This window comes from Trematomus bernacchii, unplaced genomic scaffold (assembly GCF_902827165.1).
Source record: "Trematomus bernacchii unplaced genomic scaffold, fTreBer1.1, whole genome shotgun sequence".
Classification (NCBI taxonomy): Eukaryota; Metazoa; Chordata; class Actinopteri; order Perciformes; family Nototheniidae; genus Trematomus; species Trematomus bernacchii.
The window spans coordinates 9922912-9938390 of NW_022987648.1; the positions used below are offsets into that span (position 1 = coordinate 9922912).

Sequence of the window (15479 nt, forward strand, 5' to 3'; positions counted from 1 at the left end):
ACATTTCTTCAAAACCACTGCCAGTTTTAGTTCAAATTAAAATAGAAAAAGAAAGTAGTAGGTTAAACACTAGCAATCAACTTCTGTGCCTTTTCTGGGATGTTTTACCTTCACACTATCACAGTAACAGCGCAGTGTTAGTGTGTTTCTATGGAAACATAGTGTTAAGAGTAACATTGGCCAACGGTTTTCTTGTTGAGTTTGAGCTTTGTAATCAAAAATAGAACGTGTGCGTCTCTTTTTTTTCACAACTTCTATGTTAAGTTAATCACAGCACGCCATATTCCAGTTACATATCAAGGCTTAAAAGTTGGCAAATATTACATTTTCGTTTTTTCCCCTAATGTTGAGTTGTGCCACTGCTTGTGCGTAAGCTGCTGTGTTGTTTGCTTGTTTTGGAGAAATAATCTGATTGCACTAATGCTCCGGTTTTTGCACGTCAATGCTGGGATATTGGTTTTTACTGTATTGGCTCTAAAGTGTCCATGTTTCAACAGCTATACTGGCCTGTTAAATGTATCATTATTTGCGACACAAATGTTTTTAACTTAGGAAACACGTAAATGCACAATTTGGATTAAAATAAACAACTAATTTGGATTATTTTGACTGATATTGCCATATGTTTCACAATATTATAGGCTTTATCTATGATAAAGTGTGATTTTCTGGGAGGATCCGTAATAATTAAGTCTTTAGAATACAATTTGTAGGCCTGGATATCACTGCAGCTCAACAATACTTAATACAAATAATTCACTTTCTGCTATTTGAATATCACAATAGTCCATATAAGGATTTCCATACATTTTAGTTTTATGTGCAGCCCTAGCTTCTGTAAAATAACTTTTTGTTTACAGTGCAATTGTTGTGCTTATACCAGTGACCTTTAAGGGTCTAACCCTGTCTGTGTGTAGAGTGTGAAAGATACAGAGTGTGTATTTCTTTGGCTGTCCTTTCAAATATGTGTTGACACCAAGAATCCATCTTATTCAACATCACACACAACTTGGCTTCCTCTGTAAAAGAAACACACTTACATACAGTACAATGTCAGCATTGCGCTTAAAGTAAACACAATGTGCTTGTTCACACACACACACACACACACACACACACACACACACACACACACACACACACACACACACACACACACACACAGTCCAGTAAAAACTGTATGAGTGTCAGCAAATACCCGCTGCAGAAGTCATGTTGCAGGGGATTGTTTCTGCTCCCTGCTGCCATGTTTCATCATTCTACCCGTGTGTGTGTGCGCTTTTTTTTGTCATTGGTATCAAGGAAAGTGTGTGTGTGTGTGTGTGTGTGTTTACAGGCTTTCTTTGAGAATGATGTATGGAAGTGTGTAGTTTATCACATTACATTTTGCCCCTGCTTCTCTGAGGATCTTCTCTGACACAGTTTAAGGTTTTTGTGTTTCTTGCTAATGCTCTTACCCAATGTGTACAACTGTAAAACAGGCTTACGGCCGTAGTTTGCCAACAACCAAAATGAAGTGTAATGAGTGCAGTAGTCAAGGCTACAGCTGATGTGTTTGGATCAGAGGGAGGACGGGTGTTTTGGCAGCTATCAAAAGATATTAAAAATGTTTTGGCCTTGAATGTATTATATAATCGTACTATAAATAGGGCGAAAACAACATGAATGTACTTCAATAACTCCCCAGGACTCCAACTCAACCCAACACTGTCATAATAATTCAATTTTGTTTCTGCCAAGTTGAACTCAAAAGCCCTGAGAGATAGAAATCTGCTGTTGGGGTCAAAATGTTCATGTCCTATTTACATATCGTACGGAGTTATTTGCTTCATGTTCCTAACAAACTCCATCTTTATGTGCTTGTTTCTTCTCTTCCTATAGTGGACGTGAGCTCGGCATCACTGCCCATGCAGGTGCCCCCCGGCTCCTCAGCCATCCTTCCCATGGATCTGCGCGTAGTGGACCACCACCCCCACCTCCACCAACACCACCACCACCACCAGCAGCCCTCTTTCGGCCTGGTTCCCCAGCCCCATCCTACAGCGCCCGTCTCCACAGCGTGTCCCACGTCCTCGGAGCCAGGCCGCGGCCCAGTCATCAGTAAGTGGGGACCATCTCTGACTGTCAGGTCTTGTGGCTAAAAGTTGTATCTGGATATTTTTAACTGTGCAATGTTTATATTCAAAAGGCTGAAAACGACTATGTTATACAACCATTTTAACACCTAGAAAACTCTGTAACTTAAATCACAGTCCCTGTTTTGCTGTATCTCGATTTGGATACTTACACTGCCATGTCGTACACTTTGAACTCTTTTGAACTGCGTAAATTCCTACCATAGTAGTGTTTTTTTAAATTGCACATGGCTGCTGTGCCCTCACCAAAAGTGATGTACCGCTGTTAGCGAGGTAGCAACGTTGTCGCTAACGGTGGCTTTTTTCCAACACCATGAGGTGCTACGTGTATTAAACATGGAAAAACTTTAACTTAAACCTTAACTTTTATGTGTCTTGTGTTGTGTTGTGCTGACTGCTGCTGCTATCACTGCTTGTCGCGTGACTTTTCTTACGTAGCCAAGATAGCAGTAGTTGAGTGCGAGAAGTGTCTAGCTTTCCAGACTCTTTGACTATTTGGTCATCTTTCATGGCATTGTATCCACTTTGTGCATGAGTGATGATTGTGCTTGTCTGCCAGAAGTTGTCATGAATTTACTTTTTTCTCACATTTTAAGTCACATTTTTACTAAAGACATTTTTAGATCTCGACAGTTTTTAACTATTTATTTAGTCATCCCCATCTGGAACACCAGCTGTGAAAACGTTAGCCCCAGCTGAGCAAGGTTGGATAAACTTTACTGCTTCTTCAGTGTTTTGAACAGTTTTAAACCCCGGGTCAAGGAGAAGAAGAGCACTGATGATCATTTGACTCCCGGTAAAAATGTCCAGAACGCCTGGATCTTTAGTTATCAGAGAAACACACTAAGCAAATGTTATTGACCAATGCATTTGCTGCCCCTCCTGGACGACTGCCTAGCAATGTTCGAGAATGAACTTTGTGTACGTGAAACTGCTTTCATTTAGGTGGTTTTACTGAGTTTAATGACCTTGTCCACTGATTTTAGAGGGAAGAAGACCTCTATTGATGACTTGGCTCCAAGTAAAAACCTCCTTTACGATGAACAATGAAGGAAACCTAACCAGAAGAAGCTAACTGTAATGATGGAAATAGAGGTGAAGACAACATCTCCCTCTCTAATGTCCTAAACAAATTATTCTACAGACCACCAGGAGCAGCAGCTGCAGCAGGAGCTGGTGACGCTCAAACACAAGCAGCAGCTCCAGAGACAGATCCTGATCGCTGAGTTCCAGAGGCAGCATGAGCAGCTGTCGCGCCAACATGAAGTCCAGCTGCAGGAACATATCCAGGTGAGTGTACGAGGAGGGAGTCCTTCCTCAGCTTTATCTACTGCAGGACTGTACTCAGCAGAAATTCTGAAGGACAGGGTGAACCATGTGTATTTTAAGTGATGTAAGTGGAAACGCAGGTTGTGGAAGTATTTTACTGCTTAGTCATCCCCATGGGAACCATGACCCGCTTCCGTGTGTGAAATGTGTACGTGACTCACTTTGCTAAAAAGCTTCCCTTAGTGTTGCCATGGCCAGAAAGTCAGCTAATGATTACAATCAATCGAAGATGGGAATAACTCTGGTGTTTATTCTTCATCCCTCTGGTTAGCATTTAGCATTTTGGTCTTGGCTTGCTCATGTCATGTCCTTTACATTAGCTAGCTCTCACATTTCTGCTGATTTATGGCAACATCTTGTTACAACATTGGGTCTCATGCAGCAACACTCGTAAACGTTTCTCAAATGTTCTCTTACTGTAAGTCAAGACAATCCAAACATTCTTACCCATCCAAAATCCATATAGATCATAACTTGTAGGCATTTGGTTAATCGCTATAATGATATATAGCGATTGGTTATCTGGCCGGCTCTGTTGTGATTGATCAACCGCTAAGAGATGTCCCGCCTTTTAGCCTATCACGTATTTGTGTTGGAGTACTAGCCAATATACATTTGTTACATGGGGATGTCATTATGTGAGAGAAGTAAACAAAAACCAATGGAGGTGTTTCAGGCAGGTGGGAGAGAAAACTCCATCTGGAGGGAACTTTGGGATTATAGCCTTTGCAGACCATTTACATGCACAGAAAGACGTATAACACACTATAGGAAAGGGATAACACCAAAAAGCAGAATAGGGCCTCTTTAAACAAACCAGTAGTGGCATTACAGTCCAATATCATGCTCCAAGTTATCATTTAATATTGGTATTAGTGGACCAAGTCCTATTCCTACTCTATATTTTACAAATAACTCTGAATCCATTCACTATAACGACTCATAAACATATAATAATCCAAATGTGTTTATATGCCCGTTACGTTGTTCAATGTTCAACCTGTTTTTTGCATCTGAAAAACATGTTTTCCCACTAACTTGGTAAGAATTATCCCGAAGACTTTAAAAGAGCATAAACCAGAAAACATTGGTAAATCCCAGAAATCAATGAGAACTAAAACAGTAGAAACAAATCATGGATAACATAAACAGTAATAAGAAGGCATTTGTTTGTAAATCGCTTTCTGCATGAGGCCCAATGTCTTCCAGCTTTGATAACTTTGCTCCTCCTCTGTATAGTCCTTTACCCATCTTCTCTGTCTCCTTGTACTTTTCCCCCTTCTATAGTCTTGTGTCTCTCTCCACCAGCACCAACAGGACCTCCTGGCCCTTAAGCACCAACAGGAGCTGCTGGAGCACCAGAGGAAGATGGAGCACCAGCGTCACGAGCAGGAGATAGAGAAGAAGCAGCGGGAACACAAACTCCTGCAGCTGAAAAACAAGGAGAGGGGACAGGAAAGTAAGTAACTGAATCTAAAGGTTGAACTACGATGGGATTAAAAGGTTTTGAGTTGGCTAAAAGCAGTAGTTTACCAAGAGGACGTTTTACAGAATCAAATATAAAGTGACCAGTTATGACCTTTTTTTCCTATCACTTGGGTTCAAGCTGGAAATAAAGCAGTCATGTTTGACCCATTATAAATTCCCTTTCCATCTCTTGAATGCTGCCAACATCTGCTGTAACTGTGCTCATATTATCACAGCAGGTGTCACAGAGACTTGGCCTCTCTGTCTCAGCACCTGTCCTCGCACACTTACCGCGGGGAGTATCAGAACAACAGGGGAAAAACGGTTTCCAGCAAGACGTTCAAGTGGCACACATGTCCTCGTACAATATGTGTCATTTCGCTCAGGAAACAAAATAGCTTATTGGGTTTCAAAGTCAGGCACATGAACCAGGAGTCAACAACTTGAGAGTTAAAAGAAGCCCCTAAAATAGAACCATGATATCAAAAGTTTTTTTTTTTCAGCAAGCAATTACACTATGACATTTGCTACAAATAGTGAGAAACACAAGCTGTCGGATGACCAGACTCCTTTAAACAAACCAATAGTTTAGCCAGATTGTGTAAATCACTTTCAATATCTTTCATCATACAATATTGAAAAACTGTGTATGCACAAATATAGCAAATGTTGTTGCCACAACCCCAGACCTCAGTGAATATTTTGTTGTGTAAAAGCGATCATGACCAAAAAAACTAACGCCTCGAAAACCAAAGTCATTCTCTGTTATTTAACTTTAGCATTTGATACTGATAGTCCCTTTGCTGTCAGGAGTCACACTGATCCTGCTGCACAGTGCTCTCATTTTGACTGACAAAATATTAATGTTCAAATAATCAGCCGTGACAAAATTTCAAAATGTTTCAGGCAGGAGCTAATTGATGTAGCCGATCTTCAAGCTGGGTCGAGCCAATTGATTTTCTTTCTCCTGTCATTGTTCTTTTACTGCATACATACTGAAGAAGGCTACATAAGAGACTAATCGCTATATGTTAAACACATTCTATTGACTAGCTGTGGAAAGGTGTCATTTAAATCAACTTGTCCTACCAAATGTGTTACTAAGTAGCTGTATCCACTTAATAAAGGACTTGAAAACGTGCTTTAAATGGAGATTTAACTCCTCTTAATGTAATAATAATAGTTATAAAGTTCACATCCCTGCAATAAAAAGAGAGATATTTATTTTGTTAAAGTAGTGCAGTTATTTAGTCAATAAACAGTTTTTTATTGTGAAATAATGGGATTAAAATGCTCTGGTGGTGTTTTTTGGGACAGGCAATGTGCTTTTTCAACAGCATAAATCCATTTAAATATACTTAATGGTATAACCACCACAATCATTTCCTGCCAGTGAAGCTCTTCTCCGCAACCATTCTGTGCTTTGCAAAGTGAGCCTGCAGTTTGACGTCCATGGAAAGAGCATTGGGTTGTAAACAGAGGATGCTTTGTTAAGTACTGCAATAAATTGCATGGAAGGCAGTCTCATAAAAGCCAATTTCCTCCAGTGGCAATGCGGACATATTGAGATGTCAGCACTTCGAGCTGCACCATGATTCAGAGAGCATATATTAGCAGTTGTCGCGTACACATACTATATTTACCACTTTCTCCCTCAAGCCTGACACATCACCTGTTATTCCTCCCACTGTCACACTCATAGATAAACACACATGTATTCTCAGAACACCTCTTATTTCGGACTCTTTATTACACTCACTTCTTCTCTCTGTTTCGCTTTCACATCTCCCTCCCTTGACAATTTGTTTGTTGCCGTGAAACGAGGGTGGTAATTGAGAAGGGACCGCGAGCTGATTGAAACTTCTTCAAAGCAAGTCACAGTCACACATCTCTGTGGACTTTAAGGGAAGACTTCTGCATGCAGCTACAAACTCCATTATCTGTCCAAATATGGATGGATGTTGTTATAATCTTTACGTTAGTGTCCCAGATTGGATACAAAGGCACCAAAGCCCAAATGTCTCAAGAAATGTAATGAGGTGATAGATAAAAAAAGTATACTTCCCTTTGTTAACTGAGTTGCCGATGTCTTTCTGTGTTTCCTCTCAGGTGCAGTCGCTAGTACTGAGGTGAAGATGCGACTTCAGGAGTTTGTCCTGAACAAAAAGAAAGCCCTGGCTCAGCGCAGCCTGAACCACTGTATGCCCGGAGACCCGCGCTTTTGGTATGGGTAAGTGTCAAAGCCCCACACCGCTGGAACACCCATGACTTGGGATTGTGACTGGTTGTGAATGAAGAATTGTTGCCATAACACTAACCCTCAACCTAAATCCACTCATGTCATCTTACAACCTGAAATAGGACATATTATGCTAATGTTCAGGTTAATATTTGTATTTTTTGCTTGTGACATGTCTCCATGCTTTAATGTTCAAAAAGCTCTTCATTTGTCTCATACTGCCTGTGCTGCAGCACCTCTTTTCACCCTCTGTCTGAAACCAGAGCCCAGTCCGCTCTGATTGGTTAGCTGGCCGGCTCTGTTGTGATTGGTCAACCATTTAGAGATATCCCCTCCACATCCAGATATGTTGGAGCGTTAGCCAATAATAGCGCGAGTGTTACAGAGTGCTGTTTTAAGTGAAGCATAATAGGGCCCCTTTAAATAATAAAGGTGGATCCTTTCGATTGCAAGATAACATTATCTTTAGAAACTCAGTTCATATCTATGAAATACTTTTAGACTTAAAGGAATACTTCAGCCTCAAGGTAATCATTTGTATAATAAACGCTCACCATTTATTATGTTACATTCCTAAAGAAAACTGAATTTCTGGCATGCGAATACAAAAACAAAAGAAATTCTGGAATTGAAAAGAAACACATTTCTGCTGAAACACTTATCGCAGTTAAGTTTAATGCATGTGTTTTGGGAAGTAATCAGCATAGGACTGAATACATTAGAACGGTGGTAGTTGTTTAAAACAGGGCCATTTAGTTAAATTCATACTCCATTTTTGTATTTTATTTTCATTGTGGAGGCATGCGAGAAAAACTTCAGAATTCATGGTAACAAGGGGGATTAACTGATATACAGCTGGTCATTTTGTGCTTGTGATATTCCTTTGAAAATGATTGACTGACTGAATTTTTTCGTGATCTTTAAATGTGACTTCATGATTATTGTTTTTCTGGTTTAAAATAAAACATGTTTAAACCTTTTATTGCCGCTGTTTTAAATATCAGCCAGTATTATTTTGTTGATTTATTTATTAAGCCTTTTAGTTTTTGACATTCTTATTTAAGATAGAACATTTTTCAAACTGAGACAACATCAAGAATAAAAAAGCCACAACAAAGAACAGCATATCCTTGCCTGGAATCTACTAAGAAATGGTTCCCCGTCCATGTGTGTAGACAGTGATTGACAGCTGGCTCTCTTTGAGGTGTGTGTGTGTGTTTGAAGTGGGCTGAGAGAAAAGACAATGGCACCTCTCATGCGTATTAAATATTTGAAGAGGCTTTAAGCAGTCAAATATATCTGCCAAGGCAGGAGATGATAAAACAATTGTGCCATCAGCGAGAAAAACGCTTTTCCATCACTGTCACCAGCATCACCATTTCTCCATTTCTTTCCATGTTTGTCTTCACTTCTTCCATACATGTACTTCCCTCTTTCCTCTCCTGAATCTCTTCCCTTCTCTGTTCATTTTCCACCTCCCTCTCAGAAGAAAGTCGGCCTCTGTCCCTTTTCTCTGCTCTTTGTCTCTTTCTCCATTCCACCCACATTGTTGTGCACTCTCTTTTAACGTGTTGACCTTGTGGAAGGAGCTGGAACACCTTTTGTGTACGTCTCAATGGAAAATCAGGTAAAGTACAGCCTGGTAAGCACACATATATTCTGATTTATTCAATACGTGTTTCTTTTCTTTTATAGAAAAACCCAGCACAGCTCTTTGGACCAGAGCTCTCCTCCCCAAACTGCATTGTCAGCGTACTGCCACCCAATGCTGGGCACATACGACTCAAAAGACGACTTCCCTCTCCGCAAAACAGGTACACAATGCTGCCAAGGTTTTTTTTCTTTTTCTGTGTTATTGTTACTTTCTTAAATCCATATTTCTCCATGTATTAAAACCAGCCACCCACTGCATGTCTAGAGGGGAGTCATCATCTTCATTTCCCCTGCATTAGCAATTGCAATGACTTCTTGGGTTTCAGAGTCAGGCACATAGACCAGGAGTCAGCTACTGGAGGATTAAAGGGAAGCCCTAAAATTGTGAAAAATATGTGATATCAAAAGTTATTTAATGAGGTCTTTTGAGGGTCTTTTTCTAATATAAATGAGAGAGAGAGGGTATGCAAAGTCAAACTAAATACAAATAAAAACCTAAACCCAGTTAAAGAAATTGGGATTCTTTAACATATCAGGGAAATGTTTGCTTTTCTGATGAAAGTTAGATAAAACATCTACTTTTATATCTGTGTGCCAGTTAGCTTAGCTTAGCATAAAGACAGGAAGCAGAAAACATTTTTTTGTAACCTGCTAGCACCCTTAAAGCTCACCTCACACATTACATCTGTTTTCTTCTAATTACTGCCAAAAAACCAAAGAGTATAAATGACAATCAGACCATTTCACAAGGGTTGTTAGCCAGACTATTTATTTGCCAGGACCAGCTGTCAGGCAAGAAGCGGACTTGTTACAGCCAAGAAACAGTCCTAAAATATCTCCAAACTAAATTTGTTTCTGGTATTAAGGTCTTACAGTAAATTGATGTGGAAACTGTTCTGACTTTCCTACTTCTATTAAGCCATTTGCTCCTTCGTGAGGTTTAGATATTCTGGTAAAACTAAATGTATTTCAAAACCAGTTGGCTATTCTCCTGTTTTTGATATTGACACGTCAAGAACACTCCATCACAGACGTAATATTCTACATCAAACCGTTTGACAAAATAACCCATAACTACTCTGCAAAGTGTCCTAGAAAGTCCATAAAAGCCAAGTTCTTGCCTTTTGGATGCATCACACTGTTATTTCTTCGTCCTTCTGTCCAAGTCAAGTATGGCCAGGCTGTGATTGTTCACTTAGCGTCAGCAGCTGCCTTGGCAGTATCACTGCCTGCTTTCACAGCTGGAGGCCGAGCTCTGTGTACTCTGCACTCCTGCACACCTGCCGCGAGCTGGAGGGAGGAAGAAGGATTTATACTGGCACACAGCGTCAGACGGCAAGATTCACTTTCAGGGACACTTGAATGTAGATCAGGAATTTCTAGGGATGTGTGTCAGTGGTGCTGAGAAATATTCACAAATTGTACAATTACCACCAAGTACAACAAGCACACTAGAACTGCATATCATTGTGCATACATGAAGAAATAGAATTCAAGGTTTAATCCATGTATTCTTAGATTTGTCAGTTTCAAAACCAAAGAAATACAAAAATAAAAAGGTTTTCTGATAATGGTTTAACTGGAAAATTATTCCCTGTTTTTCTTTGTGTTTTTCTGTTGAGGTATTGACACTAAAAAATGTAAGAATGTAAAAATACGGATTGAGATTTGAATGCAGCGTTCATCTTTTTTACGTCAGTCGAGAGACAGAGAGGGAATTCTGACATGTGCACGCATCTGCCCGGCTGTTGAGGAACTGTTGTGTCAACAGTGAGCAGCCACACTGCAGATCAGATTAGACTCGCAGACAGAGGTGAACTGTGTTCAAGAGGAAGTGAGTGACAGTAGTCAGCACAGTTGTGCACCGCCGTGACGATCAGAGCTGTCACCCATGACGTTTTTGCCTGCGGTGACCCATTTTTCGAATGTAGGCGTGTAAATTCTAAATGTACGTTCCGAGGCAAGACCAGGCGCACACACAGTATTTCACAACAGGGTTCATTGTCCAAGTCTAAGAGGCTCTGTGATAATTGAGAAACACAGAGGGCCACTTTGAATGCTGAGGCAGGAAGTCTGTTAGGCCTTCATGACAGAAGCAGAATTGTCATGCTGACCCCTTTTGTCCCTTACTCTTTCACAAACTGTCACACACACACATTCCCATAACACACTGAACATGTAGACCCTGCAGGATATCCACATAAAATATAGCACTTCCATGTTCTTTATCTGATCCAGAGCACAAGGATCTGTATCAGACTCAAGAAACACTACAACATCTTGGCTCCAATTTCATAGAAGTAAACTTGGAGAGCACATAAGACCTCTAATGGCGCAGTTCCACTGCAGCGCGGAGCTCGCTTTAAGCGTGCCGTGTCGTGCCGTCCCCTTTTTTGGTTGTGCTTCCACTAGGCCTAGTTCCGGCGCGGCACGGCGCGGGGCCACTTTTTCACCTCTTTTCTGGCCCTAGAAAATTGTGGTTCTATCGGGGCCAACAAACAGGGCTGAGTCGGGCTGAGTATGCTAAACTAGAGAGAGGAGCGCTGGCAAGAGGGCTAGAACTACAACAAGATGGACATATTTGACCGTGATTTAATTGTAATACACGTTTCAAAATGATGCCGAAGTAACAACATACTGATACCGGTTAGTAAAAACCATGAATTAATGCTTTGTCAAGTCTGCAGACAGACGGCAGGCGAAAAACCTTTTAAAATTCGTGTTTTTCTAGATGGAGATCGGCTAAGCTAACGCAGTATATGCCCCGACCGTCCACACTCACAACAACGGCCTATACAGACATAAATAAAGCAGCGACTGTATTCACCATGACACAGACAGTCTGTGGTTTGTACTTGTTTAACTTTTGTCGAGTTTCTGAACATATATGAGGAGCTGTGAGCTCTGAGTGCTAACAGCTAACGGCTGTGTTGTGTTTCTGGATTTCTCATTGAAGATGACGTCACGGCTCCGCCTACACTGCGTTACTATAGTAACTACCCCAGTTCTTAAACTGTAATGGAAGCGCAGCATGAAGTGAGTCGGCCCTGTTAAGGCCCAACGCGGCCAAGCCGTACCGAGCCGTACCGAGTGTGGCCGAGGCCGACCGTGTAGTGGAAATGCGCCATAATAGAGTGCCACAGTGACGCGTCCTAAAACCCGGAAGTACTGTAAGTTAGCATTTTTACCACTTCCGGTTCCTTCGACAAAAAGCAATGCAATATCTCCATAGGATTTAGGAAAATAGCTTGAAATAAGGTCTGTGGTTGACACAAATTGAAGAGACAGATCACGTTTTGTTCTATGACATTAAATACATCAGCAGTGATGACTGGTGATTTTTGAAGAGTTGACGTGTCTGAAAAACGATGGTTGTTAACAAGTGGCTGAATAGGACTACAGAAGTTGTCGAGGACGTTGTACGTCATTACACCGAACACGTAAACACTCCCGCTAATTTTGTTTTTCCCCGTGTTCTGCTTGAAAGCAAGTACCTGCCTCCTGCAAACTGTTCAAACAAACGCTTCAACTTGTACAATTTAGAATCTGTATGTTTGAATATGGATCTTAAGAAGCAGCGACCCTGCTGTAGTTCCTTTATAGCATAACGTTAGCATTTTGCTTCTGGCGACTAGATTTATGATTCGAAAATTATAAAAGTAGGGTAGACATGTGGATATTATCCGGCTGAACAAAACGTGATCCGTCTCTTAAATGTGTGTCAACCACAGACCTTATTTCGAGCTATTTTCCAAAATCCTATGGAGAAATTGCATTGGTTTTTGACGAAGGAACCGGAAGGAGTTTACATCCGGGTTTTAGGACGCGTCACTGTGGCACTCTATACCCTATCTTGCAATGTTAAAGAAAGAGACAAAATATGTGTGTATGCCCTTTCTTTTAGATACTCTCTAAAATGTATTGGATTCTTCTGTGGTGAATGCTACACCCTTCCTTCAAGTTAATCTCCATGGCTTTCAATTTGTCCTGTATTCCGGTTGACAAACAGACGAATAAAACAAATCAAAAACCTAACGTAACATTTCTTTCTGAATTCGAAGACAAATGTATTTCGCAAATAACTAGGGATTAGACCTTTTTAAACACAACATCCTTTTTAACCAATCATTTAAGTGTAAACAGATAAAAAACAAACCTTTATATATGTATCCACCATACTTATCTATATGTTAGTACATGGTATTTCATGTTATATTTACCACTCAAAGCACTTTCACAACATTCACCCTTTCACATTTTTATACAAAGGCAGAAACTTGTATACAAGCTGTCACCTGCCCATCAGGAGAGATGAACACTAATGGCGCATTTCCACTACAGCGCGGAGATCGCTTTAAGCGTGCCGAGCCGTGCAGGGCCCGTTTTTGGTTGCGTTTCCACTTAGCGTAGTACCGGCTAGCGGGTACTATTTCACAGTTTTTCTGGCCCCATAAAATCGAGGTTCTTTCCGGGCCAACAACCAGGCTGAGTCGGGCTGAGTTTGCTAAACTAGAGAGAGAATCGCTGGCAAGGGGGCCCCAACTACAACAAGATGAACATATTTGACCGTGATTTAATTGTAATACACGTTTCAAAATGATGCCGAAGTAACAACATACTGATACCGGTTAGTAAAAACCATGAATTAATGCTTTGACAAGTCTGCAGACAGACGGCAGGCGAAAAACCTTTTAAAATGCGTGTTGTCTAAATGGAGATCGGCTAAGCTAACGCAGTATATGCTCCGACCGTCCACACTCACAACAACGGCCTATACAGACATAAATAAAGCAGCGACTGTACTCGCCATGACACAGACAGTCTGTGGTTTGTACTTGTTTAACTTTTGTCTAGTTTCTGAACATATATGAGGAGCTGTGAGCTCTGAGTGCTAACAGCTAACGGCTGTGTTGTTTTTCTGGGGTTCTCATTGAAGATGACATCACGGCTCCGCCTACACTGCGTTACTATAGATACTACCCCAGTTCCTAAACTGTAATGGAAATGCGCCATAAAGTGAGCCAGTCCTAACGAGGCCTAACGAGGTCTAGCCATACCGAGCGAGGCCGTGTAGTGGAAATGTGCCATAACAGTCCATTGGCTATGCCCTCCGGACAGACGTTCTGATTGGTGACTACCGTGTTACCTCCTGAGCTCAGCCGCCCCTTTATGTATCTGTCTACCTATGTCCATCTAACCTGTCTATCTAATGCATCATCAACGTGATATTCTGGGAAGCTCCACTGATGAGTTTCGGCAAACTACTCTATTGATTTCCATAAATCTCCCTCCCTTTCTGCCCTTACTTGGAAGAGCAGCACGGCTTCCCCCAGCATGAAGCCCGGGACTCCCATCTGTCAAAACAGATGAGCGCCTGATCAATATGTTTTGTATCAGAGAACCAGCTTCCTCCTCCACTCCCGATTGAAATATTAAGCACCACTTACAGAGACGTTTAATCTGGTATTGATATGTCATAAGATGGGTAGCAGAAGGGACTTCACTTTATAGTTTTAAAGTGTGAGAGTGGATCAGAGAGAACCCTTGAACCTCTTGAGCGCATATTTGAAATATGGGATAACATGTAGAGGTAAATCAGGCTTAGAGAAATGGCACTTTTCTTTGTAGTTGGATTAATTATTTCAGGCCACAGGTCACTTTCGGAATCCAAGTTAGAATATAAAAAAATATACAATGCTACCTTGGTTTCAGGAGTGTATTATTTAATTTCCTTGCTTCAAAAGCCAATTTAGCAATGCATGGTAGGAATTGCTGTTGCCTGACAAAAGGGTATGTTAAGGGTTCGTTCAAAAACCATCCTGACACTCTTCACTAAAATGAGTCTTGTTGCTTAAAATCACGGCGTTGTATTCCTCCTTAGATTAACAGACGGCAGAGTTTAAATACATGACATGAAATCTACAGATAACATCATAATAGTTGATTATGATGCAATGTGATAGCCTTCCACAATATCCCTGTAAACATCAACTTGAAAATGTATGCTGTAGTTTTAGGAAATGTAAGCTTGTTATTTAGCTAATATTTTTAATCATTTTGGCCAAACTTTAGCACAATCACTGGTAATTTTAGCACAATCACTGCTCTGCTGCGCCATCTACTCAGAGGAAGAGCCCAGAGTACGTTTTGCCACTCAGAGAGTTAGCACTTCTGAATATTCGAATGGCAGATACTAAAAGTGCTCCAAATGTACAAACCCACCCAAAATGAGTGTCCGAATGTGGCAGGAAATTGGACATTCTTTGGTAAATGCTGTTTAGAATTGCAATTTTCTGGGCCGTCAATCTTGTAAGTAGACTAATAAGGCTTGTTGTTAACCTTCACCAATGGTTTCTACTAGAATGCATTAAAAAAAGGAACTGCACAAAGGCTCTGCAGTGAAGGGAACGGGGAGCTATGCCAGAGGAAAGAGAGGAGTGGGGATTTAAAGGGAGGGGAGGGGGGTAGATGGAGTCGAAGGAGGGAGAAAGGGCTGCAGTAAAACGCTAGCATCAGCAGTAAAACCAGTCTGGGCCCTCTGCAGCGAGTGTGTTCGCACGTGTGCACACTGGTGTGCTTTTGCCCAGTCGGCACTAACACCCTTCAAAGTCACTGCGTCCTGAGGCGAACACCCCATGGCGACCAGTGCCCAGCAA

General features: G+C 41.1%; 1 protein-coding gene across 4 annotated transcripts in view; it reads left to right on the forward strand.

Annotated features, from left to right (window-relative positions):
• The window catches only part of LOC117485939 (histone deacetylase 4-like), a 164002-nt gene that overhangs the window by 95225 nt on the left and 53298 nt on the right, over positions 1-15479 (forward strand). For 3 of the 4 annotated variants that reach the window (XM_034134645.1, XM_034134646.1, XM_034134648.1), the window contains 5 exons: positions 1882-2100; positions 3280-3425; positions 4752-4923; positions 7041-7161; positions 8866-8984. In XM_034134645.1, the coding sequence (XP_033990536.1) occupies positions 1882-2100; positions 3280-3425; positions 4752-4923; positions 7041-7161; positions 8866-8984 (777 nt within the window). The remainder of the gene's footprint in view (positions 1-1881; positions 2101-3279; positions 3426-4751; positions 4924-7040; positions 7162-8865; positions 8985-15479) is intronic. The other variant, XM_034134647.1, reaches the window with a different exon arrangement.